Source organism: Diabrotica virgifera, chromosome 9, assembly GCF_917563875.1.
Source record: "Diabrotica virgifera virgifera chromosome 9, PGI_DIABVI_V3a".
In the NCBI taxonomy this organism is placed as follows: domain Eukaryota; kingdom Metazoa; phylum Arthropoda; class Insecta; order Coleoptera; family Chrysomelidae; genus Diabrotica; species Diabrotica virgifera.
In genome coordinates, this window is record NC_065451.1 from 3,324,055 (window position 1) to 3,338,054 (window position 14,000).

At 33.8% G+C, this 14,000-nt stretch overlaps 1 protein-coding gene across 1 annotated transcript in view; it reads right to left on the reverse strand.

Annotated features, from left to right (window-relative positions):
* Window positions 1–14,000, reverse strand: part of LOC114326574 (discoidin domain-containing receptor 2-like) — a 675,178-nt gene that overhangs the window by 93,047 nt on the left and 568,131 nt on the right. Inside the window, exons 9-10 of the mRNA XM_050661786.1 lie at window positions 13,662–13,774; window positions 8,141–8,335 (exon numbers count right to left, since the gene is read on the reverse strand). Coding sequence (XP_050517743.1) covers window positions 8,141–8,335; window positions 13,662–13,774 — 308 coding nt within the window. The remainder of the gene's footprint in view (window positions 1–8,140; window positions 8,336–13,661; window positions 13,775–14,000) is intronic.

Here is a 14,000-nt window from a genome sequence, read left to right on the forward strand (position 1 = left end):
AAAAATTATTTTTGTGAATTTGTTTAAAAAAAATTCTTTAAAACATTTTTCGACCAAGGCACCGCCCGGCACCCTGTGGATATGTTATAAGGACCTCTTTTTGAGTAAGTTTGTGCAAAAAAATCTAATCGAAATAGTTCCGCTAACGGGGGCGACGATACAGTTGGACTATAGCGCTAATTGTTAATAACTAAAAGTAACAGCTTTGTAATAAAATAATGCCAAAAATCTCTTCAGGACGTTGAAGAAGGTATTTGAATCTTGATTTTGTCATTTTTTGAATTTCATAATAATCATTTTTAATCGAGTTATGAAGCCTTCAAAATGGCCATTTTCGCATTTTTCAAATTTTTAATCGCGTATAACTCGACAACAGTCAATTTTAGAGAAAAATGACAGGAGACCTTTTTTGCTCAGAATGACCCAAGTTACCTAAAAGAAAATTGTTGGAAATAAAAAAATTATTTTTGTGAATTGGTTTAAAAAAAATTGTTTAAAAAATGTTTCGACCACGGCACCGCCCGGCACCCCGTGGATATGTTATAAGGACCTCTTTTTGAGTAAGTTTGTGCAAAAAAATTGAATCGGAATAATTGCGCTAGCGGGGGCGACGATACTGCCCGATCTATATCGAAAAAGTACTAAAAGGCAAAAAAGTTTTAAAACCACTGTGTTTAACTAAGGGTGCCACAGTAATAATTCAATTGGAACGTACACAAAAGTCTGGGGGGTTTAAGGGAACAAAACCCCCATAAAATTTTTATGGGGTGCACAAATTTTATTTTAATTTTTTTCTAAGATGTTGCTGCTATAAAAATGCCACATGTCCATTTTCAATAGAAAATCTCTGAGAGTTTTCGATATATGAAAAAAAATCAATTTTCATTTTGTAACTTCAAAGGGCTGTAACGTTTTTTGTGAGCACTATTGTATATAGGTAAGTTAGGTTAAATCAACCTATTTTAGACCCCGGAATCTGTGGTATAATTTATGACCAATCTTTTCTATATTGATGTCATAATGCTTGAGTCCATTCTGCCGATAAGTCTTCTCCATTCAGTGCTCTCTCAAACATTTTGTGTATCATGCGGAATAGCTTTTCCGATCCGTTCTTCATAAATTCATTTGGTATTCCGCCGGGGTCTTCTGCTTTTTTGTTCTTTAGTGTTTTGATCGTCCTTTTTACCTCAGCTAGGCTTAATTCGATTTCGTCATGTGTATAGATTTCTGTTCCGTCTCTTTCTACTTCTTTGAATTGGGGGCGACTTTCGGTTAGCAATTTTTATAGTATTCTTGCCACTCGTTTTCTTTGATTTGACCGATCTTGACCTCTGTCTTATGTCTTTAGAGTGACTTTAAGATACGCCATGACTCTGAATTTCTCGTTCCTCCTATGTATTGTTCTATTTCTGTGCATGTTTTTTCCCATCTTTCATTTTTTTCTTTTGCTACTTATCTTTTTACTTCTTTATTTTTTTCCCTGTAGAGTTCCAAGTCCTCATAGTTTTTTGTGTTCAGGTATTTTATATGGAGTTCCTTTTTCTCTTTTATGCATTTCAGTGTGTCTTCGTTTAATTTTGTATTTTGGTGGGTGTATTTTTGGTCTTTTTCTCCAAGAGCTTCTAGGGCTGCTGTCTTTATGCAGGTTTTTATGTGTTCGTAAGTCTGTTCTAATGATTCATACTTAAACTCTTCTAGCTTTTGGTCCAATCTTCGTTTGTATAAGTCTTTTATGGAGTCTTCTTCTAATAAGTTTATGTTGAATTTCTTTTATTTTATTGAGCACACATTGACAGGTATTGCCGGAGTCGCAGATTCGTCAGTATCTCCCAAGGTCGGTTTCTGTTGGGTCCATATAAAGGGGAATTCCATCCGAGCGATTACTATTTTGTGATCTGTGCCGCATTCTGCGCCTCGTTTTACTCTCACATCCTTTATTTTTATAGAGCTTTCTTGGTTTACTATAACATAATCAATAATAGACCTCAATAAACATCAATACGTGCTATTAAGAATACAAAAAGAAAAAGGGCTGTTGACCAAAATAAAAACAGCTAAAATCTAAGACCTCGGTTACATCATGAGGAACACCGAAATGCGTGGATAGCCCAATAAATGACCGTTTTGAAGCGTAATTTCCAGGAGCAACTCCGAATTGCATGAAAATTTGGATTTAGGTTCTATTTACTCTCCACTTCAAAGTTGAATTTGTGCCGTTGGTTGCTTTTACTTGGGGGGTGAAATTTACCCCTTCTCGGGGGTGAAAAACGCGTGTTTAAAATAAGGCCGGAAATGAATAAATTGACTTATTTTAAGCACCTTTTGTTCTATAAAGATTTTTACGTAAGTCAATACTTTTCGAGTTATTCGCGATTTAAAATGTTGATTTTTCGACAAAAAAATTACGTTTTCAGACCGTTTTTCCCAAATAAATCAAAAAGTAAATATTTTTTTGAAAAAAATAGTTTTAGCAAAAGTGTAGCCTATAAAACGACGAAAAAAATGGTGTACCCGTTAAGTCTACAAATTGAGTAGAAGCGAAGTTGTAGCTCATGAAAAATACGTTCTTATGCGTCTAATTCCAAATCGAAAAATTCAACGCGAAATCACCGAAGAAAGAAGCGTTTTTCGGAAAAACCTTATTAACATTTTTAAAGTATCGAAAAAAGCTTTTTATTGGTTTTTTACAAAAGTTTACAGCATCAAAAATAAACGAGTTACACTGAAAAAAAAAAGTTGGCCCCTTTTTTTGGTAAAAAAAATCGTGAAAACCTCCCTCTATTTAGCACCCTAAATGAAACTAATCGTTTGGCTTTACCATCTATTTTAACGTGTGTGTATTGTTTATATGATCTGTAAGTTTGATTGGTTTGAAGTGCTTATTTTTAAAAATATTTGGTTTTATAGTAAAAAAAAATTTCTAAAAATTTTTGAAAAATTTCATTTTTTCAAAATAACTTAAAAAGTGTTAGTGATAAGAAAAATTTTAAAGAGTAAAAAAATGTAGGTTTTGCTATTATAAATATGATAGTTTCATTTTGTTTCTCCGTAAGACAAAAATTGGTTAAGATATGGCTGTTCACCATGGAGACCACAGGATATGTAAAAACTACCGAGCAATTAATTTACTGAATGTAACATATAAAGTACTGACTGGTATAATTAGAGACAGACTAACAACATACACAGAACAAAGCATAGGAGACTACCAGTACGGTTTCAGAAAAGGAAGACCCACGATAGATGCTATCCATACACTAAAACAAGCGATAGAGAAAACATACGAGTACGACGGAGAAGCACATATACTTTTTCTAGACTTTAAACAGGCTTTTGACAAACTAAGTAGAAGAAAAATGATCCAAGACTTACAAGAGAGCAAAATACCAAATAAAATTATAAGAATGATAGAAATGACAATGCGAGATTCCCAAGCAACAATAGACACCGGAAGAGAGAGAACAGAAATAATAAAAATTAAAAATGGAGTAAGACAAGGAGATGCGCTCTCAACTGTACTATTTATTCTATCATTAGATAAGATAATAAAAAAGTTGTCAAACGCAGGAACTATAAATAAAAATACAGTACAAATAATTGGATATGCGGACGATATAACCATAGTAGCAACAGATAAAAAGGCATTAAAGAAAACCTTTCAAGAAATAGAAAACGAATCCAAACTAAGAGGACTGGAAATAAATGAAAATAAAACAAAATACATGAATGTAAGTAAAAAAAAGAAGACGCAACTGACAGAAATGACAATAGACGCACACAGCTTCGAAGATGTTGAAACATTCAAATATTTGGGAGTATTAGTCAACAGAAGAAATGAAAGTGTAGATATGAAAAGAAGAATTCAAGCAGGAAACAAAGCATTCTACAGAAATAAAAAAATTTTCAAAGATAAGAAGATAAGCCGAAATACAAAAATGAAAATCTACAAAACGACCATAAGACCAATAGTGCTATATGCTTTGGAGACATTCACATTAACAGCAAGAGAAGAAGAGCAGCTGAAAGTTTTTGAGAGAAAAATTATGAGAAAAATTCTGGGACCAAAGAGGGAAAACGAAGAGGATGCAAGGCAATGGATGAACCACGAAATACAAGAATGGATGGGTCAAGAGAACATAGTAAGAGCAACAAAAGCACAGAGAATTAGATGGTATGGACACATAATGAGAAGAGAGAAGAACAATCCGTTAAGAGTTATAACCGAATGGATACCACCAGGTACAAGAACCAGAGGCAGGCCTAAATTCAGATGGAGACAACAAGTGGAAGAAGACTTAAGAAGTATGGAAATTAGAAATATAGGAAGGAAAAGCAAAGAGAAAGAAGAATGGAGAAAGGTAGTGGAAACAGCGAAGTCACACCGGCAATTGTAAAACCAAAGTCAGAATGGGATGATCCCCCACAAAAAGGATCTTCAAGTGAAAACAGCTTCAGCTTCCTCGGGAGCGTACAGCTTGTATATATATATATATATATATATATATATATATATATATATATATATATATATATATATATGGCTGTTCAAAATTTGCATACACTCGTGATTAGTAACCCATTAAAGCTTTCTCAATTATAACCCTTTCAAAAATAAACAGTTTAAACCGTTGAGACTGACAGATCGTATAAAAAATAGATGAGTAAGTAAATTGTTTGTAAAGCGGTAGCGATTAATTTCATTTGGGGAGCTAAACACGGCGAGATTTTCATGATTTTTTACAAAAAAAAAGAGGGCTAACTTTATTTTGAGCGTAACTCGCTTATTTTTAATGCTAAAACTTTTGTTAACAATTAAAACAAAGCTTTTTATAAACACTTTAAAAAAGTTTAAATGGGTTTTTCCCGAAAAGTGCTTAATTTTTCGGTCATTTCACCTTGAAATATTCGATTTTGAATTAGACGAATAAGAACGAATTTCTCATGAGCTACAACTTTGTTTTTATTTGATTGATAGACTTTACTGATACACCATTTTTTTGAGTTTTTTATAAGCTACACTTTTGCTAAGGATATTTTTTTCGATAAAATATTTACTTTTTGAGTTATTTGCGAAAAACCGTCTGAAAACGTAGTTTTTTTGTCGAAAAACCATGTCGACAAATTCATTTCGCAAATAACTCGAAAAGTATTGACTTACGTAAAAAACTCTATAGAACAAAAGTTGCTTAAAATCAGTCAATTTATCCATTTGCGGTCTTATCTTGAACGTATGTTTTTTCACCCCCGAGAAGGGGTGACTGTCACCCCCCAAGTAAAAGCAACCAACGGCACAATTTCAACTTTGAAGTGGAGTGTAAGTAGAACTTATATCCAAATTTTCATGCAATTCGGAGTTGCCCCTGAAAATTACACGGTATCGCCGAATTTCCCGTTCATTTACTGGGCTAGGATTGCTGCAACTAATTTTACAGGGAAAGGTTGAAGTAAAATGGGGAACAGGATTTCCTGGCTAAAAAATTTATGCAAATAGTTGAAATAGTCATAACTGAACCACGAAGCCTCGAACCTATATTAAACTGACGTATACAAATTCTGTGAGGAAACGACACAAGTCACTGACTTAATTGATTAAAATAATTAATTAATTAAATTATAATATTACTTTTCGAAAAAAAAATGGTTATTTTCCAAAGAATGTTTGGCTAAGACTGTAGTGTTTCGTTTATTATTTTTAGACTATTTTGTGTGCAATAATTCGTTGATGTAAATATTTATGTGCCTGTCCAATATATGATGAGTTACAGTCATATTCTTCCAACACTACTAGTTGGTGGTTGGAATATATGGCCGGAATATTGTCACTGAGTTGTGTGGTTTCGGAATGCAATGCTTATTAAAATGCGTAACTGTTTAGGTAGGTACATATTTCCGTACAAACTAACTTTTGTTATTTTTGATCAAGAGGAAAACGAATTTTGGACACTTTCGTAATGAGTATTATATATAAATTAAATTAAAACACTGCTTTAAATGAAAAATCTATTATCTATTGCTCTATCAACAAAACAATGTGAATTTGTGAACTATGTTAATAAGACAAAAGTTAAAGTGTCTGCGAAGTAATTAGAATGTTGAAAGTTAAAGCAGTCGCACTAAATGAAACTAAAATAAGTAACTAATGTCGAGAACAACGAAATATTCTGCTTGTTAAATGTAAATTAAGTCCCGCAAAGAACTAACTCATTCATTGCCACTCTCGGAACAACCAACTCTATAGTCGGAATAGTCGGAAATTGAATATCAAATAGTAAAACTACGTAAGTACTCATTGTCTGGCAAATTACCATCAAACACCGAAACAATGACTTCATCTTTTATGCACTTGCTCTTAATTATTCTAATTGAACATCTAACGGCAAAGTCAGAGAGACAGAAAGACAGTCGCTGAAGCGGAAATATATGCGGTAGGTGGTTATCACGACCGTCCGATGTTTTATTTTTTAAAGGAAAATATATCCTCGACATTCTCTTAGTTATATTCAAAAACATTTGTGTCGCGTTAATACTTAAAAAGATGATGAACATTGTTTGCAGTAAGTTGCCAAGTTGGAAGGCCATTCACGGCAAATTGTGAAACTTTATTACATACATATTATGTTACATGTGTTCAATTTTTCACATGCGAAAAAGAATCTTCTATTTTTCGCTGTAATATTCGATAATTTCTACATTCTCTCTTGACTGTTGACCGCCACAGGCAACAGAAGTGCAAAGATAACTCTCTCTGATTTTGACCTTGGAATGTAACAGACGCTTTGTTCTATCCTCTAACGCTCTGATAACCGCTAGTTACCGCTTGGTGAAAAGTATCGCGAAATGGACATATACATTAATGATACACAATTTGGGTTTCGCAAAGGCCTAGGAACGCGCGAAGCTCTTTTCTCACTTAATATCTTAATACAAAGGTGTCTAGACGTCAATCAAGATAGATAGATAGATAGATACAATGACCTCAGGATCGTATCTAATTTATACTATAAGCAGCGAGCAAAAGTAGGTGTTAACGAACAGCTATCAGAGGAAATTGAAATTAGACGTGGGGTGAGAGAGGGATGCGTATTGTCGCCAGTTCTTTTTAATGCCTACTCGGAAGAGATCCTAAAAAGCTTATGAGGATGAAACAGCTGGAATAAAGGTAAACGAAGTTCCCATTAACAATATTAGATATGCGGATGACACTGTCATCTTAGCAGAAAGTATTGAAGATCTTCAGAGACTGGTGAACAAAATAGCGATATATAGCCAAGAATGTGGTCTAGCAATGAACAACAAGAAGGCAAAATTTATGAGAATATCTAAATCGCAAATAATATCTAATATCTAATAACGAGCATCTCCAAACCGGACCAATGTCGCACGAGTAGACCAGTATGCATATCTTGAAACAATGATCAACTCCACAAATGATTACTTCTAGGAAATTAAAATTAGAATAGAAAAGGCTAGAGCGAATTTTATCAAAATGAGATAAGTGCTCTGCACCAGAGATCTGAAGTTAGACCTAAGAGTAAGGTTGGATAGGTGCTACGTTTTCTCGACTTTGATTTACGAAATGAAAGCTTGGACCTTGAGTGCGGCATCAATGAAAAACTGGAATCATTCGAGTTGTTAATAATGAATAATGAACATGAATAATTTGAAGCTCAATAATTTGAGATTATTACGCCAGATTATTATTTGACAACCGATGGACAAAATCTATTGCACACCTAGTGTCTTGGCCTCCACAATACACAATATATTTTGTCCATCGGTTGTCAAATGTAATATAAATGAGTAGGTAATTTTCGTATTTTTATGTTCCTTTTCCTGTCTTCTTAGTTTCTGAGAGGGTGTTTATGTCTAGTTTGTGGGTGGTAATTGTGTTTAAGTAAATATTTTACTGTAATTTCATTAAGGAAACTAGCTCTATGTTTACTCATACTTTGTTAAAACTTCTACTTGTCTGTCCTACATATTTCCAAAAATATATTGAAATTAGCCAAAACTGAAAATTTTCCTGTGCATATGATGCTCATATTGACGAATTGAAAAGGTTTAATACCTTTTACACAACATTACTATTTAGTTCGAAACAAAAAACATGTTTTTTCTGGATTTTTATGTCTTAACTTACCTAATACAAGGCCCTTTAGTCGTAGTGCCATCTTCGCTGACAGCTCGTTGTACTAAGAACATCGGAAGATCGCCTGGTTCGGAATGTTCCATCAAAGCGCACATGGGTTCGTCCTGGCTGCAGAATCCGACTACTCGCGCTAGGTTGGGATCTCTTAGGCCGGCCAACCAGCTGGTTTCTCGTAGAAATTCGTGCCTGGAACAAAATGTTTACTGTATCAAAAGTAAGCAAAAGGAGTGTTGGAATGATAGGTGAAATATATGCTTGAAAGAATATTTCATATGACGAAACTAACTTCACACAAGGACGCTCAAGGAACGCAAAGAAAAGGTGGTATGGCAGTGTTATAAGATATCTAAGAGGTCTTGGAGAACTTGACTAGAAAAAAAAAAAAGAATGTGTATGTACTTTGTACGCACGTAAGAAGTTATACTTCTATTATATGATTTCTTAAAAATAAATATACTTTAAACAGTTTGTTTTAATTTTTTTTAAACACCAAACTAATTTTGTGCTTACCGCTTTCAAAAAAATAAAAAAAAGTATAGGATTGCTCCGGATTCGAACTCAAGACCTCTCGATCTCTAGCCGAATGCTATACCAAATACGCTACGAGGACTGTGTCTGTATCGGTTCGGACGTATCTAATGACAATTCACGGTAACAAACAGACAAGGTGAAGTATTATAAATATACAATAAAATGTTTTAATAATACTCATCTTACTCCTGAGAAAGACAAATCCAAAGACACAAAAATTATAATAAATATATTTACTAAAAACACTAATATATTCTTTTCACACCTTTTTTTGCACTGATATATTTATACATAAGTTGAAAGATTTAGCAACTAAATGCCATACTGTCTGTGTGCGCATGCGTGCAGTATTATGAAATTTTACTTTCAATCGGGCCTAAAGAAGTATAACTTCAAAAATAGCGAACAACAGCAGTAGATGGGAAAGAATCAGACAATAAGGAAAATGAAAAATGTTTTTGTCATTTGTAATCTAATATCTGTAGTCTCCAATAGTAGACTATTGATTATGTTTAAAATAAAAGAGCTAAAAGGACCTACAACGTTAACGGGATTTTATTGTCTCATATGGTCAATGGAACTCTAAATTTGAAAAAATCGCGGAGTGCTACCATTTGAATGGGTGCTTTTTTGAGAAAGGGGTGAATTAGTCCCTGGGCACAGGGTGAATTAGGGTGAGTTCTATGCACTTGTGGTACAAACACGTCTACAGGAAAATTGTTCCAGGTTAAATTTACTATCGAAATATCACATTTTAAAGTCAAAAATATTTTTTTTTACAAAAATATATTCAAAAGAAAAGCAAGCAAAAAACACGAAAGAAAGCAATTTTGTTTTTTGCCCCATAACTTTCTCCACAGGGATAGAGGTATAGGCATTGCTTCAGCAAAAAATAACTTTGATCCTTCCTCTTTAAAGTGGGGTTTGGTAAAAGTCTCTAGGATTTATAGTTTCTGAAATAGGATTTTTCAAAGTTCGAACGAATTGAAATTATTCAGCACTTCGCAAATAATTCTTTTTTAAACAATGGTAACACAGGAAGCTCGGGGTATCACGATAAGGAAAAGTCGTTACATTTCAATTGGTCAAACAAAACATTTATTGTTTCAACAACTACGTTTATTGTTACCATGAACGCATTGATCGAGGCTATTAAACGCAGTATTAGTATTGATTAGTGCATTCGTTGTCACAACAATCAGTTTACATCTATGGTTTAATCAAATATTACTCTATATTAACAACATTTGCACATTGTTTTAATGAAATATGTACGTTGTTCCGATAAACCAAGGTAAGTGCTTATCATCTACGAAATCAAGAAAGTGAGTTGCTGCCAGAATTAACATTATTTTATTAAATATACGAAACTAACTTATTGGCTGAATAAATTTAATGTTATTGATTAATGTACTCTAGTTATTTTGACAATTATTATTCAATCATTGTGACAATAACCAAATACATTCATCAATGTCTAAAAGTTCGTTGAAACAAAAAATTAAATTGTTGTTACAATGAAATACTATTCAATAATCACTGTTAATTAATATTACGAATTAAATTTTTTTGACTGTAGTTTATAAATGTTCCTAAACGTGGCGTGTACAAAGAGCATGAAAGCATGTTATTTTATTCATTAGCAAGCCTTACCAGCATTTAACAAACCCAGTTGCTTTCTCATTATCCGATTCGGGCGCACGGACTAAAGAAAATGCTCGTAATCAGGGTCGGGCCCTTCTAATCTAATTTTTCGCCGTGAATCATAATCAAAGTCAATAGAGTAGCAAGTGTTGTGCGGAATAGGGAATTGATAAAACTGATCAAACTCGATTTGAACGTTAGAGGGTCGGCGGAAATTTCACGGCGGTGATTGAGATAGAAGAGAAGCAAATTTGCTACCGATTCGAATCGTTTTGTGTAGTTAGAACTTGTAGTTATGCAAGGACGAAATCTAAAAAAAAATGAAAAATGTTCGAGTGCTACTAAGTCTAAGAGGAATTTAGTTACAATTGTAAATGGACCTACAATTATCGAATTGAAAACCCAGAGACCTTCCAGAGACAGAAATCTTAACACTACAGTCAACTCCCGTTTATCCGTGGGGTTGAGTGGCATGGTTGTTGCGGATAACGAAAATCGCGGATTAGCCGTAACTTGAAGTCAAATGCATAAATGAGGCGCTCAGAGCAACAGTAGCCTAATCCACAAATGAAACATTTTTGGATTAATATATCAATACAAGCAGCAACATTAAATCTTTGGATTAACAAGTGTTTACACAACCTACCTCTATATTTATCTAAATGACGCTACATAATTTGTAGCGCCATCCCATAAGCGCAATGAAAATACGAATGCAAAGATTGCATTTATCTCAAAATTTCGTTTTTGGGTTTAGGCCGCTGTTGCTCTGAGCGCCTGAAATGTAAAAAATAAAAACGTAGTTTCACCTAAAGCTGTAATTTACAATTTTCAATGTGTACCTACATTTTTACACGTGTGTAAGTAGTCTGTTACTTGTTTAGCGCGTAATCATGGTCTTCTAGGTATTCTACATTGCACGTCAGAGAAAACGGGCACCCAAAAAATGGGTCATTTTTGATATCTCTAATCTCCTAAACCTGTGGTCCGATTTAAGTATTTTTTCAATATGTTATAGCCTTATTTTTTAACAATATCGCTGTAATAATATTGTTGCTAAACAGGTAAATTCTCATTGTATACCGAATGTACGAATCAAACTATGTTTTTTTCTCAAAGTTTGCAACACCCTGTGGAATATTCTAGCATATATAAAATATTGAAATTAAAACCCAACTATAGCCTTAGGTTTTCTTAACATTCTGTTTTTTTATTCATTCGCTTATGTCGGATAATACAAAAGTAGCTACTTTAACAACTAGCCATGTTCTTCATCAGTACAGGGTGTTTATACATAAGTGCGACAAACCTTAAGGGGCAATTCTGCATGAAAAAATAATGCCCGTTTTCTTTATAAACATATGTCCGCAAATGCTTTGTTTTGGAGATAGGGGATGTTGAATTTTTTCTTACAAACTGACGATTTATTTATTGCATTAAAACCGAAATTTGGTGGGTGTTAAGAGATAGTTATTGCACATTTTTTGACATACAATTAAAAATTTTATATTCACCATTGGCGTGCATACGGGTAATATGATTGGTCATATTCAACATTGCTCACTTGAATATGGCAAAATTTTCATACTCTAGGCCACTGCTAGATACAATGTTCCATTTATTTTACCGGAACAACAACACAAGAATACACCGGCATGGTATTTACGACAAACACATCGCTCTTGCTACTTTCACTACAGAATCTACTCAAGATTCCATCTGAGCCTAACTTTGGCACAGACAAAAAAAAAACTGGACTCCACTGCATGCCTGATCAAATGTTATTTTATTTTAAATTATTTATATTAAATATATAAATTTATATAAATATATTTATATAAATAATTTATATTAAAAATGCTACGTATTTTGTGTCCTTTTATATGGAGTTACAGCCTGAACAATTACGGATGCAACTGAAAAAACACTTGCCAGCTTTGAAATGTACTGTTACCGAAAAAATGTGGAAAATATCCATATTCGCATTGAAAAATAACATTGAGAAAGATGAAAAAAGAAAAAGAAATATGTATATTACGGAAAGGAAAATGAGCTACTTTGGTCACATACTAAGAAATCGAAAATATTATTTAATGTCATTGGTTATACAAGGGAAACTGGAAGAAAAAGAGGACCGGAGAGACAACGCCCAAACCTGGTTGAAAAATTCAAAGTAGTGCAGTGGAAAAACAACAAGAAAACTAGGATGATGACCTAGGATGGGTCACTTGCTATAGCTGCCCCTGGGTAAGCTTTAGTCGATACTATAGCGTTACGGAGTCTCTGATTTAACAGTGTAAAGAAACACGTAGTTGTCTATTATTCTTCTGCTACACTACGAAGTTATGGCATATATTATAATATAAATTTTTCAGTTTTGATTGATACCACGAACCAATTGCTGTTGTTGACAGAATATTGGTATCATAACTTGCCGTAAGTATATATAAATCAGCTAAATGGCGGATCATTAGTAAATCAATCCCTAAAGCAATTAGCAAACACCAAAAAGGAGCGCCTCCACCAGCATTCCCTCCCTCTACGCAAATCGTTGATCCTTCAGTGAATGAGTAGCATCAAGATACGCCTAAACGTGTTCCGATAATTTATAGAAACAGCCGATTTAAGCATTATAATTGTAACAATATAAGAGCGAGAGAGAGGGAGGAGGATGTCAAACGGGATTAGTGCAATTATACCGCACCTGATCCTGCTGGCTTCCAGTTCAGTAGCTCCCCGACGCCCCACGACAGACGTTTTCACCCCTTGAGCGGTTAGTCCGAGGGATTAACGGACAAAATGTAGTGCGTGATCGGGTGCAGGGGTCACGTTTTGACGGGTTTGACACTCTTTCAGCTCATGTTAATCGAAACAATCGTTTTTTAGACAGGAAGTAATTAATAACTTAATTTAAAGCATGGCCTGTCGGACAGTCGGACTGTTCTTGCATTAAAACTAAACGTGGCAACACTGATTATTAATTTAATAAAATTGTTTTGTCCTGATGTCACATCTGCCAAAAACTAGACTTTCACTGCACTGTACTGGACTGCAGCATATGCTATTTTTATTTCTTTAATTTTCCTTCTTCAAAGCTTTAGTTTAGACTGTTGAATGTCATGTTTTATGGACTTTATTACATTACTGACAAAAACCTCCGCTTTATGAGTTAGAAAAGTAATAAAATGGCTTTAACGTGTTTTAGACTACATAGTTTTGGATAGGGAAAGGAGAATGAAAAAGCACTAAAACGTATAAAAAATGATAAAACAGCCATGAAATAAATACAGAAAGGTGTCAAAGGTGTAAATTTTAGATAAAATCAAAAATTAAGTACCTTTTTGCATCTCCACATCCTCTCCACAAGCTCTTGACGATCACCAACTGTTTCTTATGGAACGATGAAGCTCCATTAAAATCTGGAAGGCCCTCTGCTTCGCATAAATGAACCTGTAACAAAAATATATTGTTCAAAATCTTTCATTAGTAAACAGAATGGTACAACCACTTTCAACTTGGAACTTTGATATTTCAAATCATTTAAGTCAAACAGTTACAAAAATATGGAACAGGAGTATTAATTTTATATGTCTTTTATACTAATTTATTATTGTGTACTTCTTTAAGTGTTATATAATAACTGCAGCCATTCGAATAAAGCTATAACTAAAGATCT